This window comes from Heloderma suspectum, chromosome 3 (genome assembly GCF_057233095.1).
Source record: "Heloderma suspectum isolate Gila_16-S chromosome 3, 16-S_ref, whole genome shotgun sequence".
NCBI lineage: Eukaryota > Metazoa > Chordata > Lepidosauria > Squamata > Helodermatidae > Heloderma > Heloderma suspectum.
In genome coordinates this window covers 185,733,994-185,748,991 of record NC_139460.1, presented here as the reverse complement: position 1 = coordinate 185,748,991, position 14,998 = coordinate 185,733,994, and the positions used below count along the sequence as shown (strand labels likewise).

Genomic DNA, 14,998 nt, shown 5'->3' with positions numbered 1-14,998 from the left:
GTGTATTGTTATGCATGTAAAATTATATGTGCATTATTATTGTTCTTAATTATGAAATTAAAATTATATATGTTAATTTTCCCTGCACAAGACCTTTGCTGTGAGTCCCTTTAGAGACCCTGAAGAAAAGTGTTACACATGTACAAGGAGGGAGCCATTCCTATGTTTGCATGCATCACACCGGAACTCCTGATGTGTTAGGGAGTACTAAATCTGACACCCATGAGTAGTTTTAGGGCTGCTGCTCCTTTCTGTGTGACTCCTTATTTCAGCCCAATGCATTCCTATGGCCATTCAGAAGGACATCTGAATATTATGGCCATGTGCAAGGAGGGGCCATGGAAGAGGAATGGAATCATGACCCTAGGGCCCTTAAGGGGTACTCCCTCTGTCACCTTTGAGCAGTATTGGCTATTGGACGGTATAGAAATGAAATGGAGTAAATAAATAAATAAATGTGCCTGCTCCCTCCTGTGGGGCTGTTTGTCTCAGTCAAATGCACTCCTATGGCCATTCTGAAGGACACCGTAATATTATGGCCATGTTGAAGGAGCAGCCATTCCTATGGAGCATGCATCACATCAGGCCTATCAGGATGTTTGGGGATAGTACCTCTGTTATCTGTGAGCAGTTTGGGGGCTCGCTGTTTCCTGAGGGGTTGTGGTATAATTCTAATGTATTCCTACAGCCATTCAGCCATACAGGCCTGTTGTAAGAGGAGGTTGCCATGTGGTGGGAGTGGGGATATGTTGTTGTTGTTGTTGTTCAGTCATTAAGTCGTGTCCGACTCTTCGTGACCCCATGGACCATAGCACGCCAGGCCTTCCTGTCCTGCGCTCTCTCCCGGAGTGTGCTCAAGTCCATATTCATTGCATCCGTGATGCTATCTAGCCATCTCATCCTCTGCCGTCCCCTTCTCCTTTTGCCTTCAGTCTTTCCCAGCATCAGGGTCTTTTCCAGGGACTTTTCTCTTCGCATTAGGTGGCCAAAATATTTGAGCTTCAGCTTCAGTATCTGTCCTTCCAATGAGCAGTCAGGGTTGATTTCCTTTAGCACGGACTGATTTGACCTCCTTGCAGTCCAGGGAACTCGTAAGAGTCTTCTCCAACACCACAGTTCGAAAGCATCAATTCTTCGGTGCTCAGCCTTCCTTACAGTCCAGCTCTCACAGCCATACGTTGCTACTGGGAAAACCATAGCTTTGATTATATGAACCTTTGTCGGCAAGGTGATGTCTCTGCTTCTTACTATGCTGTCTAGGTTTGCCATAGCTTTCCTCCCAAGGAGCAAGCGTCTTTTAATTTCATGGCTTCAACAAGGTAGCTGTCTCACTTGTCTCCAGGTCACAGCTACTTTTTTAGAACCCACCACCACCAAAAATCTATGCTCAATAACAGCTGTTTTAGATAGAGCCCAACGTCCTCTCTTTGCTGTTACCTTTTGGTTGTCGGTGGCCACTGTAGCCCTCAATCACAGCTTTGCTAAATTTCTAGATTTTCCCAATATTTTATGGGTAGCTCTCATTTCTGCCTCTGGAGAAGAGGCGCGAGGGTAGGTAGGTAGGTAGGTAGGTAGGTGGGTGGGTGGGTGGGTGGGTGGGGGGAATCTAGTGAAACTGGAAGTTAAGGCTGCGTGATATCCGTACTACTATTTCTATCTCTATGTTTTTCAACGCGTTTTTGTTTAGTATCCGGTATCGCGATTCAGCTTCCTTTTCCGGTGGCAATATGGCGAAGACACGCGTGGTACCCAGCGATTTGTTCCCTTTAGTGTTCGCCTTCCTGAGGGAAAATCATTTTGAAGGGGCGGCGCGCGCGTTTGGAAAGGCGGCAGGAGTGGTGAGTCAATGGCCAGTTTGCTTTGGGGTGACGGCACTCTGAGTCTCTTTGGGGGCGGGCGGGAGAGAAAGTCAGAGTGCGTGCGCGTGTGTTGGGGGGGGCGTTATTCGAGGAATGCTTCTTCAATGGCTCCGTTATGGGAAAGGGGAGCTGCGGGGTCAGGGGTCCCCACGCAAGAGAGTTTCTCTACCTTCCCCGCCGAGCGGAGGAGCGAGGCCGTTCTGCACTCCTGAGGAGCGGGGAGATCTGCCTCGCGGGGAAAGAAGGCCAGGCCAGGCGGATGCCCAAAAGGGTCCGGGAGCGGGGACTAGAGAAACGAAGAGGGTTTCTGGTAGACGACTGCTTTTGCGGCAGCAGCAGGAAAGCTAGGAGGATCCTGTGAAAGGGCAAGGCGTCCCTCTTCTTGGGCTAGCGACAAAATAGCTCTGTCATCCGTGCCATTCATGTGTGCTCAGAATGGGGGAGGGGATAATAAGGCGGTTGTAAATGTCTGTGAGAATGAGTTGCTGGGGTGAGGCCAGTCCAGGCATAACTCAAGGGGGAGGTGAGTGGCAGGTACTTAATCGGTGAAGAAGGAATAATAAAATTAAAAAGCGATGTCAGTATCATGCTTGGGGAAATAAGGACACAGGTGGCTTGCGGGGGAATACTGTACTTTTTATGGGGCTGTAGGTTTTAGGCAGAGTGGAAGAAGTCAGGTTAGAATGTGAGTTAAAGGCTTGAGGATTTGCTTAGGGTTAGTGAGGAGTGCAAAAGGGTCTGTGGTGCCAGCGTGTCAGCAACAGGACAAAAATGACTCTGTGTGAAAGAGCCAAGGTACAGGGTATACTATCAAATCAGGTGCTTAAAATAGTTTTAGGGCGCAATCCTATGGGGATAGGCAACCACCTATCCAATGCAGGGCAGGAGAAGCACAGAGGGGATCGTTCCCTCCATGCTTCTCCTGCCCTGCGTTTGCGGCTAGACAGCCAATTTCAGCTGTCTAGCTGCGGGAAGGCAGAGCGCGGGAGGAGGCTGTGGGACGAAACATAGGATGTGTCATACCTGCATTTCCGTCTTCCCCGCCCTGGAATGCCCCTGGAACACCCTGTTCTGGCTTCTGTGGGAACCAACCTTGGAGCACAGGCTCTGAGGTTGGTTCCCAGAAAACCACATATCCTATGGCCGTCTAGCTGCTGACTAGCGGCCATAGGATTGTTCCCTTAGTATATTTGATGCTCTGTCAGAACTTTGTGATTCTATAGTATTATGCAAAATACCACTGCTTCAGCATGCTTGGGTGTAAATTTTACCTGCCAGGATCCACAATGTTGCGTCTTCCCATCCTTGTTATATCTTTATTTATACAGTGTTGCGTCTTGCATGAGAGTTCTGTAAAGAGCTGTATGCAATAAATTATTGGGTTAATGGAACTTTGATATTAAAATTGTAACTGAAAAAGATTACTAAGAAGAAACCCTTTCTTCTGCTTATTTTTGTAAGTATTCTGCTAGACAAGTTTTCGGCTTATCAGCAGTGGTAAAATAACTGGCTTTACTTGTTTTATTGATGTGACAATGTATTCATTTAAGTCAACCAACACTAACATAATCTGAATCAATCCATTTAATGGATATGTTACAGATGTATAAACTGGCATACAGTGGTGGCCTATCAAATATCTGAAGTTGATTTATAGCCATTCTGAGAAAAGCTTTTCTGAATGCCTCAGAATTCATAGTATATGGCATTCACAAGGAGGCAGGGCTGTCCTAGTTGTCTATTAGCTATATATTTCCTGACATGCATCAAAATGTATTATAGAAAAGGGGTCTCTCTTATTTTCTTGGTTTTGTATTATATCTGCCTTTTAGACAGAGCAAGATCCCAATGCTGCTTCACTCCTTGATGTCTTCAACTACTGGCTGAAGTAAGTAGTATAGCTCTTCAGGAAAAACTGCCTGTTTCTGTTCCAAACAATTTTACATTGGCTACCTCATCTGCATATTGATAGTCTTCCAGATATGCCTGGGATATGTGCGGGGATTGTAATGGTATTTCAAACTATTTGAAGGCCTAGCTATAACAGACCTTTCAGCACTTGGAACAATACCACTGGACAACACTGAACAGTTGCAATAATAGCGGAAAAGTGATTTATTTGCCGCCCTAAGTGCCACAGAGTAGGTCCTAACATAGGCCTAGCTAATGTTTGATTGGGTTTATCTTAAGTTTTTTTGCACTGTTGGTCTAACTGTAGTCAGTTTTTGTTTCATCACTCGTAGCTCCATGGTAAAGCAAGGAGCCATGCACTTTCTACTATATTATGGAAGTTTAGTGCAAACATTTCACTTCTGCTACTTATGAGGAGATTTGCATGGTCGCATCTTTATGGTTAAAGGCCCCATCACATCTTGAATATCTATCAAACCTAGTTTTCAGAAAACCTATCCTGTACAGGCTAGGCATATCCCATTATTGTTGGCATTATTTTCATAGGCATTGTGGATACCCATTTTAAATGTAAACACAATTTCTTGACCAAATTCATGAAAACCCCAGATGAATATTTTATTTATTTAGTACATATGTATCCCACCATCTGTCATGGAACATTAGGTGGTGTGCATGGGGTTCACAGGTAGTCTCCCATCCAGGCACTGACCAGACCCAGGCATGCTTAGCTTCAGCAAGTTGACTACATCATAGAATCATAGAATAGCAGGGTTGGAAGTGGCCCACAACACCATCGACTCCAACCTCCTGCTCAATGCAGGAATCCAAGTCGGAGCATCCCTGACAGATGGCTGTCCAGCCTCGTCTTGAATGCCTCCAGTGCGGGAGAGCCCAATACCCCCCTAGGTAATTGGTTCCATTGTCGTATTGCTCTAACAGTCAGGAGGTTTTTCCTGATGTTCAGCCAGATTCTGGCTTCCTGTAACTTGAGCCCATGATTCCGTGTCCTGCACTCTGGGGTGATCGGGAAGAGAACCTGGCCTTCCTCTCTGTGACAACCTTTCAAGTACTTGAAAAGCGCTGTCATATCTCCCCTCAGTCTTCTCAAGGCTAAACATGCCCAGTTCTTTCAGTCTCTCCTCATAGGGCTTTGTTTCCAGTCCCCTGATTATCTTTGTTGCCCTCCTCTGAACCCTCTCCAGTTTGTCTGCATCCCTCTTAAAATGTGGTGCCCAGAACTGGACATGGTATTCCAGATGAGGCCTAACTAGTTCTGAGTGGAGGGGAACTAGTACTTCCTGGGATTTGGAAGCTGTGCTTCTATGAATGCAGCCCAAAATAGCATTTGCCTTTTTTGTAGCCACATCGCATTGTTGGCTAATATTCAGCTTGTGATCGACAACAATGCCAAGATCCTTCTCGCTTGTAGTGTTGTTGAGCCATGTATCCCCCATCTTGTAACTGTTTGGTTTCTTTTTCCTAGGTGCAGAACTTGGCATTTATCCCTCTTAAAAGTCATTCTGTTGTTTTCTGCCCAGCGCTCCAGTCTATCAAGATCACTTTGAATTTTGTTTCTGTCTTCCCAAGTATTAGCTATCCCGCCCAATCTTGTGTCATCTGCAAATTTGATCAGCATTCCCTGCACCTCCTCCTCCAAGTCATTCATAAAAATGTTGAAGAGCACTGGGCCCAGGACTGAGCCCTGTGGTACCCCGCTCGTTACCTCTCCCCAGTTTGCGAAGATCCCATTGATAAGCACTCTTGGAGTCCGATTCTGTAGCCAACTGTGGATCCATCGGATCGTTGTTTCATCTAGCCCACTTTGAGCTAGTTTGCTCATCAGGAGATCATGGGGCACTTTGTCGAAAGCTTTGCTGAATTCGAGGTATATTATGTCTACAGCATTCCCACAGTCCACAAGGGTGGTGACCTGATTAAAAAATGAGATGAGATTCGTCTGGCAGGATTTGTTCTTGACAAATCCATGTTGGCTTTGAGTAATCACTGCATTGTTTTCAAGGTGCTTACAGATGGATTGCTTTAGAATCTGCTCCAGATTTTTCCCAAGGATTGATGTCAGACTGACTGGTCTGTAGTTCCCAGGTTCCTCCTTTCTGTCCTTTTTGAAGAGAGGGACAACATTAGCCCTCCTCCAGTGCCTCCTCCATGGGGCACTTCACCCGTCCTCCGTGATTTCTCAAAGAGAATAGCCAGTGGTTCTGAGAGTTCTTCTGCCAGTTCCTTTATTAGTCTAGGGTGCAGTTCATTTGGGCCTGGAGGGTTGAACTCATTGATAGTGATTAGGTGTTCCTTGACCGTATGCCCATCGATCTCAAGCTGCAATCCTGCCCCTTCAGCCTGTACTTCGCCTTTGCCAGGGGGGTCATAGACCCTCTTTTGGGAGAAGACTGAGCCAAAGTAGGAATTGAGCACTTCTGCCTTTTCTTTGTCATCTGTTGTCATTTTGCCATCCTTATTTAACAGCTGAACCACCACTTCTTTCCTGTCTTTTACTATGCACGTAGCTGAAGAAAGCCTTTTTGTTGGTTTTAGCATCCCTCACCAGCTCGTTCTCAGCTGTAGCCTTCCTGATGCCATCCCTGCAATTCTGTGCTACCTGCCTGTACTCTTCCTTTGTTGCTTGGCCTTCTTTCCACTTCCTATATGTGTCCTTTTTTGTTTTCAGGTCCTCTCTAAGCTTTTTGTGAAGCCACATTGGCTTCTTCTGTTGTCTTCCACCTTTTCTTCTTGTAATGGTTTGTAATTGTACCTTCAGAATTTCCTTTTTGAAAAACTCCCACCCATCTTGGACTCCTTTTCTCGTTAGAGCTGCTTGCCATGGGACCTTACTGATCATTGTTCTGAGTTTATTAAAATCAGTCCAGGGTACACGTTTGACTACACTCGGGTTTTGCTTCCTTTACAACTCAAGTATACCATGGTCGCTTTCCCCCAGAGTTCCTGTAACTGCTGCTTGATCCACTAAGTCATCTCTGTTGGTTGGCATCACATCAAGGATAGCCGATCCTCTAGTTCCTACCTCTACTTTCTGTAGGAGGAAGTTACCTGCCACACAAGTCAGGAATTTCCTGGAGGGGCCATATTTGGCAGAATTTGTCTCCCAACAAATATCAGGGAAATTGAAGTCCCCCATTACTACTATATCATGCTTCCGTGAAACATTGGCAATTTGCTTTTCAGAAGTTTCATCCTCGTCTTCTCCTTGATTAGGTGGCCGGTAGTAGACTCCGACCACCAGGTTCCTTTTATTTTTTGCTCCATTTATTTTAATCCAGATGCTCTCGATGGGGCTACCAAGCTCATCCTCTTGGTATTTCTGTGCAGAGATACGTATTTTTCACATATAGTGCAACCCTACCTCCCTTTCTGTTCCTCCTCTTCTTTTTGAACAAGTTATGTCATTCAGTTTCTGTATTCCTGAGTCATGAGAGTCATCCCACCAAGTCTCAGTTACACCTATGAAGTCATAATTTCCCTCTTGTATTAAGAGTTCAAGTTCGTTCTGTTTGTTTCCCATACTCTGGGCATTAGTACATAGACATCGCATTTCCCACTTCTGCCTCAGCTTGCTGTTGCTCTTCAAGCTTCTGGTCTTCACTTTGCTGCTGTAGTTCCACCATTCTGTCCAAGAACTCTTCATGTTCTCTTATTCCCCAGAGGGTCAACAGTGCCGCTCAAGTCCTCTTACTTTTTCTTCCAGCAGCATGATCAACTTGCACTTGTTGCAGGTGTAGGCCATGTTGTTCTCAGGCAAGAAAACAAACATTGCAGGCACCTTGCAGCTCACCACCACTGGAGAGTCTTGTCCTTCCATAGCTGCTTTTCCCTTTTTGTGTCTAGCTTTCTGATTGTTCTAGACTAGCCTGTGCCTGGTCCTCTACTCACTGGAGGTTAAAAGCAGAGTCCCACTGGTATGGAAGTGTGTGTTACAAGAAAAATAATTTAAAAAAAATGTTAGGGGCCTCCCCCTTGATCTCCCCTGCTGAACTCCCCTGGCCAACTCCTGTTTGCTCCCCCTGTTCACTCGCTCTCGTTGCTCGCTCTCTGGCAGCTTGCTTGCTTCTGTAGTCCCTGGACCAACTGGAGCTGCTTCCTCTGCTCTGCTCATCTGGGAGGCGGGAAACAGACTGAAGCTTCCTGCCCACACAGCTGCTGGGAGTACTCAGGCCACACACCCTCAATTCAGTTGAAGCTCTCAGGAGCACCTGGTGAGCTCACAGCCATTCAGAAGGATAAAGGACAGCCCCCTGGGCTTCCTGCAGCCCACTTACCTCTTTGCTTCTGTCTCCGTTGTCTCCTTTGTTTCTTCTACCATCTGGTGAGCTCACAGCCACTCAGAAGGATAAAGGACAGCCCCCTGGGCTTCCTGCAGACCACTTACCTCTTTGCCTCTGTCTCCTTTGCCTCTTCTACCACCTGGTGAGCTCACAGCCACTCAGAAGGATAAAGGGCAGCCCCCTGGGCTTCCTGCAGACCACTTACCTCTTTGCCTCTGTCTCCTTTGTCTCTTCTACCACTGCAGCTCTCCTGGCCAACTCCTGTTTGCGCCCCCCCGTTTGTGCCCCCTGTTTGCTTGCTCTGGTCGCTCGCCCTCTGGCAGCTTGCTTGCTTCTGTAGTCCCTGGAGCAGCTTCCTCTGCTCTGCTCTGCTCAGCTGAGAGGCGGGAAACAGACTGGGCATGATCCATATGTCCTCAGATCGTGCCCTGGGACCAGAAGAGTACCACAAATGGTTTTTTCAGATTGATTCTGTCAGTTTCTTTAAATCTACCTTCTTTGAGAAAGGTGAGCTAAAGAAAACTAGTGTGACCATCAGTATTGGTACAAATATATATACCTTCTTGTTTCATCCTGAGTCTTCATGTGGATAAAGCTGGCTGGGTAATTAAACTAAGAAACCAATTCACAGGCCAATTGGAGAGTGTAATTCTTATACCATTCTAGCTGAGAGGTATATCTTCTGCACCATAATGTTACGTGTACCTGATTGAAAAGTTCTAGCAACATATTCAACTTTCTTATGCTGATAGTCATATCATCTTCAGACAGCAATGGAATAGGGAGTGTTCAGATTTGTTAATTAGTTGTAGATTAAGAACCATTTTACATGTAGCTGCAATATGTATTTGTTTTAGGACTCAGGAGTGAAACTCATCCCATGAAGATAGGTTACCACTATACTCATAGGTGGGGTGTTTAGTGAGAGTTAATGTGAAGAGACTCTCTCATCCAGGCAGTTAGGTGGGCTCTATGGTGCTGAGAAGTCAAGAGGATGACAAGGAGGAGTGTTCTAGGGCAGGAACTGATCCAAGAGCAGGAACTGATCCAAAGGCAGGAACTAAGTGATTCCTTTTTCCTAGATGGTGTAGCATGGTATTTATTTAAAGTATTTTTATCCTCTTCGGCCAAAAGGGCTCTCAGAGCAGCTTATAAAGATCAGTACTAGAACAGCTTAGAGGCTTACAGTCTAAAAGACATCACACAAAAGGAAAAGGGATTTGGAGGGAGGAGGAGGGAAGAACCCTCAGTTGCTAGATTCTTAGTTACAAAGGTCAGCAGGTCATGGAGCTCGATCTAAGCACCGTGGAAGGGTTGCTGTTTCTTCTCCCTCTGATGGCCTCTACAATGACAATTGGTAGGAGGAGGGAGGAGGGGTATTTCAGTTGGAGCTGTACCTAGGCCTGATAGCTGTCACCTTTCCTTCTGATAAAGAGTACATGGATGACACCAAGCTATATCTGTCTCCTGTCTGCATCTTTGCAGACAGCAGAAATCCTGCATCGTTGCCTCTCTGCTCTTTCTACTTGGATGCCTTGTCTTTCAAGATGGACTGTTATACCCCAGGGAGATAACTAGGAGGAGGGATGCCATATGTATATGTATAAATACTGAATATAAATATTGTGCTTACTGGCTTTCACCTTTTTCATTTCACATGGGGTAATGGACAAACCTCACTCAGAGCTTAATACAAAATAGTGACCCTAATATTTTCCCTCAGATCACCTGAAGCCAAAAAGCGGCAAGCTTTTCCCAATGATCCTCCTGCAAAGAAGGCAAAGAGAGAACCTTCATCCAGTTCTGAGACCTCCAGTGAAGATGAGAAGCCCTCAGCCAGAAAACAAGGTGAGGTTTGCTAACTTGTTCCTGGCACAGATCAGAAATTGCGTACTTGATTGAAGAGGAACTTGAGTTCTGCAGTCAATGGATGAGGTCACACGTAATGCCAAATCGTGGTCTAATTAATCCACGATTTGCCAGGAGTGAGCGAATGCGCTACCTCTGTAACACTCCTCACTTCCACGTTCTTTAAACAACCTACGATTGCCCTGCTTGTAGATTGTGAGCCTATCATGTAAACCTGGAGTGCTGGTTGTTTAGGAGCTAAACAATCCAGCGGCTTACTCTAAACAAACCATTGGTTAAGTTGCTCATGCCATTACATGCAAAACAGGTCATAGTCGTACCCAAATGTTAAAAAATATAAGAAGAGCCCTGCTACATCACACCAGTAATCCATATAGTCAAGCTTACTGTTTCTAACAGTAGCCAACTAGATAACTTCCTGGAAGCCTACAAGCAGTGTGCATGAAGAAGACAGCCCTCATCCATCATGTCCAGCATTTGGTATTTTGAGACATACTGTCTGTGAACTTGAAGACTTCAATTAACTACCATGGATGTGAACCTATCCTCTTGGAGCAGGAGGACCAAAAAGCAATCCAATGTTCAACAATCCATTAGTGCAATCTGTATCTCGACAGAATAGTAACATTTGAATGCTGGCTCTTTCCCGAACAGGGTGTTAGTTACAGCATTCAAAAGGATGAAAGGGCATTGGATCTAGCCTTTTACTTGTGATAAGGTCATTACATGGCACTTCCCTGTGGACTAACGTTTGTAATCTAGACTATCAGAATGAGCAAGACACACTCCACCAGAATGCCTGCAGAGCGGTTGAGAGGCAACAAGTAAATCAATAATTATTCACTTTCGGTGTGATTAATGTCTTTTCTTTCACTTGTCTCCCCCTTTCCTGAGTTTTTTGTCTGTTCTTTTTTGTCCTTCAAATCTTTGCTACTTTGATTTCTTCACAGTCCCTGCCTCTTAGTCTGCATTCAGCGTTTTCAAAACTTGGTATGTTCTTGCTGTTGACATAGGTCAAAAGAAGCTGTAAGCTACTCGTGCGAGTGTTACTAGTATCTTCCTTTGTTGCTGCTTACTGAAATCCAGTCTTAATGGATTTCTTAATGAAATCCAGATGGCCCAAATGTCTGTGAGTTCAAATGGAGCTTTAGGGCGCAATTCTGTCCGAACTCAGAGGCTTATACCCATCCAGTGCAGAGTGGGAGGAGCAGCAGTGGAGGCAGTCTTCACCTCCACACTCCTGCTCTGCATTTTAGCTAAGTGGACTTTTTCACCCATCTAGCTGGCACTCTGCTGACCAGGAGGGAAGGAGGCTGGGGCGGCCTGGGGATACGGTGTAAGCCAGCCTTTCCATTCCCCCTCCCCACACACCCCCTTTTCCTCCTCTCCAAGGTTGCCTTTGTGATCTCAGAGAGGCAGCCAGCACGGTTCTCTCTGTGCCAGCAGCAATGGGGAGGGAAGCTTGGATTCCTGGCTCCGATGTTGGAGCCCTGACTCTGACCTTGGATCCAGGAATCCGAACTATCCTATGGCACCCCAGACTCTGTCTAGGGGCTATAGATTTGCTCCCTTATATTGGGCCCTCCAGATTGGGTAACTACTGCATATCAGAACTTAAATGCTAAATGTCTGTCACAAATGGAAATATATTTTGTAATTTTGATTAAACTCAGCTATAAAACATCTATATGTTCTGGTACATCATCTGAAATGTAGAAAAACTATGGATTTGGGTTGGTAAGCTTCCTATTTTAATTTCCTGTCCAACTAATTTTATTTCAAAAGTGAAGAAAAAACACAGGTTTTTCAAGAAACACCAGTTCTTTGAAACTTTAAACACTTTTTTGTGGCAAGAATTTTCAAAAGCTAGAATCTACTTCTCATATGTTGTTTTTCAAAGTAAATTTGTCCACAGTATTTGAAAAATCTGTTTTCTGCTTTTGTCTTAAAATACAAGATTAATTATGAAACCAGGCTATTGGCATTTTTAGGATTCTTACAACAGTCACAAAGTTTCGTGTAAAAAAAGATGAAGTAAAGGTCTTCCTTAAATATAGGTGTTGATGGGTTACTTTAGATCGAATATCAGTCTTGTGAACTAGTTCACAATTATTACTGCCCAGTCTTCCCATACACTGAAGGAATAAACTTTTTATAAAGCTTCTTTGACTGCTCCCTGGAAGCAGTTCTTACTTGACTGAGGGAGTGGCTGTTTTCAAGCCTGCTTAATATGGTAAGGTATCATTCTGGAAGGATCTGGGATCCTGTGGTTGTGACTCTACTTCAGAGCTGAAGGATTTCTAAACTTGCAGTACAAAAAGCAATCATGGTCAGTGACAGTTCCCCTTTAATGCCCTTTACTTCTAGGGTTGGAATTCTCAGTTGCCTACATTTTGTCAGGCATATAACAGGCAGCTTTACAGCTATGATACCAGCCCTACTTGCACAATGAACTCTCAAATGCAAATAGAAGTTATTAAGTGGACTTGGATTAAAATAAATAAAGCCAGCAGGCCTGTAATGTTAGTCATAACCCTAAATTGAAGCTGCTGGAAGTCCAAATAACAAATAGGGTATGGGGGCTTACTTAACAAAGTGCAACTTAACAAATTGCTCAAGGTACAGTTAAGACAATTGAATGGTTAAGGAGAAGATAGCCCTGCCTGTCCAGGAGATAGCAGCTACAACCTACAAGGGAATGAATGAGGGTCACATGAACCCACTTGGATTATCCTGAGGGAAGAAAAAAATTAGAACTGTGTTTGTGGGACAGGGTGTGTGGGGAAGCTGCCATAGTACTGGCAGTTGGCACAAAGTGGAAGGTAAAATAGTAATCAGGTGTGGGCAACAGCTTTCTTATCTCCTGTCGCCATTATGTGTGTTAACTCGTTAGAAAGATTGTGAAGATTGTTGGAAACTATTAACATGAGTGATATTAAACCAATATGTGCAGGTCATGTACTGTGAACACAGTTTCATTTTTCAGGGCTGAAATCTGTTTGAAGGTGGCGGGGGAGAAATGAGTTGTTTGCCTCAAATCAATTTGAAATCTGACTTGCAGTACAGGCTTTTGCTGTCCACTCTGCCACTAAGGTGCAGAAACTGATGCATGATTCTTGGGTGTGTCTTAATATTTTCCTTTTTTCAAATCTAGCTGTTAAGCTGGTCACTGTACCCAAAGTGCCGAGAAAGGCAGCTCCTGACAGTGCAGAGAGCAGCAGTCTGGACTCCAGTGACTCTTCAGACTCCGAGCAAGGAAAGAAGAAGCCAGAAAAGGTTAATGCATTGTCTCTACTTCTACCAAGTTTCAGAGATGAACTGAAAACTACAAAATGTGGAAGAACCTCTTGAATAGTCTTCTTAGCTGGGCAGCAGTGTGTTTTATTCTTATACTTAATTTAATTAACTTTTAATGGTCTCTCTCAGGAAAGAAAATAGTGTGAAGGCAAAGGACTGTCACTGTGCCCCTCAGTACTTGTTACATTGATGCTCTGGTCCTTACAGGGAACTCAACCTTCACATAAAACTTTAAATGCAGTGGCAGATAACTTTGGATACTGGAGTAAGGAAAAGGCTAGGAACGAACACAAAAGAAGAGGCTAGGGTGGTTCTGGAAAGGGTTTGCTAAAGTGGGCTTTCAAGTAGCCTTAATGGGTAGATTTAAAGGTAGCATGGGGAAGCCATTTAGTCACAGGAATCAGCAGCTGAAGACTTGGCAGTATTATGATAACAGATTTTTCTCTGGGGAAGTTTGAGAGTGGATTTCAAAGTGATTCAAGGCAATCTTGTGATTCCTCAGTGAGAAGATAAGTAATGGTGGACACGTTTCTCTGAAAGGCAGTTTGTGCACCACTTCCCCTGCAAATGCACAGGGACAGAGGAGTATTCTAGGTTGCTCTTTCAGTTCATATGGAGCAATGGTAGAGCCCAGCAGGTATGGCCAGTGCTATCTATGAACTAAACATGCATAGTAGATAGACCTGGTTTGCATGTAATGGTGGCATTTGGCGGCAAATCATAGGTTAACCCATGCTGTGCGCGAGCCGCTTCTAGTTTGCATCAACAGCCTATGAGTGCCCCAGTCATAGGTTGTTAGTATGACATGCGAACCCAGACATTTTGGGTTATTTGTGGGTTAAACAACCCAAAGTTAATTTATGGTTTGTTCTTAAGTTAGCTTAACCCACGATTTGCTGCCAAATACCGCCATTATGTGTAAACAGCCTCACATGATGTAGGTTTTCTGGAAAATTATGAACTGGAAAATGTTTCTGTACAAATTAAGCTAATGTGCATCGGAAACATTTCTGATGTACTAGAGTGATCTAATTTAGCATGTTTATTTTACTTGTATTTAGTAAACAACAAAGATAAAAACAAAAACAGCCTATGTTAATTTTTTGTCCCACAAGTATTTGACATGAAATATCTGAATGGGGAGAAATTAAATCACATTTAATGTGATTTAAATGTTGTGTTATAGAGACATTTTTAATGGAGTACTTCTAAAAATTTAAAGACTATGGACCAATTTGAGTTAACTAGCCTACAACTTGCCAGGTTGTGTGTTGCACGCGAGCCGGTTCCGATATGAATATGCTAGCTCCGATCAGGCTGACTGTAGGCGTGCAAACCCAGACGTTATGGCCTGTTCACATGTAACAATAACCCATTGGCTTAAAAAACAATGGGATGTTGTGCCTGAATGGGCATGCTGTCTGCATGCTGCTTCTACCACATTAGCATCTAATCTGTGATTGGCTTCATGGGTTAACCACTGGGTTGTTTAGCCCCTAAACAATCCAGCAGCTTGGTTTTTGCGTGACGTGCTGCATAACATATGGAGAAGCTGATCATGGCTTGCATGCTAAAACGGAAGAGGTGGGTGTGCTGCAGGCAGTGTGTCTGCTTGTGCACAAGAAGTCAGCAGTTTTTAAAATCAATGGGTTGTCATTACATGCAAATCAGGTTTGTGGGTTATTTGTAGGTTAAACAATGTAAAGGTAACCTGAGAACTAATCATAGGTTAACTTTGGGTTGTTTCACCCACAAACAACA

The 14,998-nt window shown here is 44.4% G+C and overlaps 1 protein-coding gene across 8 annotated transcripts in view; it reads left to right on the top strand.

Moving 5' to 3' along the window:
- The first annotated feature begins 1,711 nt into the window (after positions 1-1,711).
- NOLC1 (nucleolar and coiled-body phosphoprotein 1) overlaps positions 1,712-14,998 on the top strand; it is a 41,979-nt gene continuing 28,692 nt past the window's right edge. For all 8 annotated transcript variants that reach the window (XM_084845171.1, XM_084845166.1, XM_084845168.1 and 5 more), the window contains exons 1-4: positions 1,712-1,838; positions 3,692-3,747; positions 9,795-9,919; positions 13,095-13,216. In XM_084845171.1, the coding sequence (XP_084701297.1) occupies positions 1,728-1,838; positions 3,692-3,747; positions 9,795-9,919; positions 13,095-13,216 (414 nt within the window). In that variant the 5' untranslated portion in view covers positions 1,712-1,727. The remainder of the gene's footprint in view (positions 1,839-3,691; positions 3,748-9,794; positions 9,920-13,094; positions 13,217-14,998) is intronic.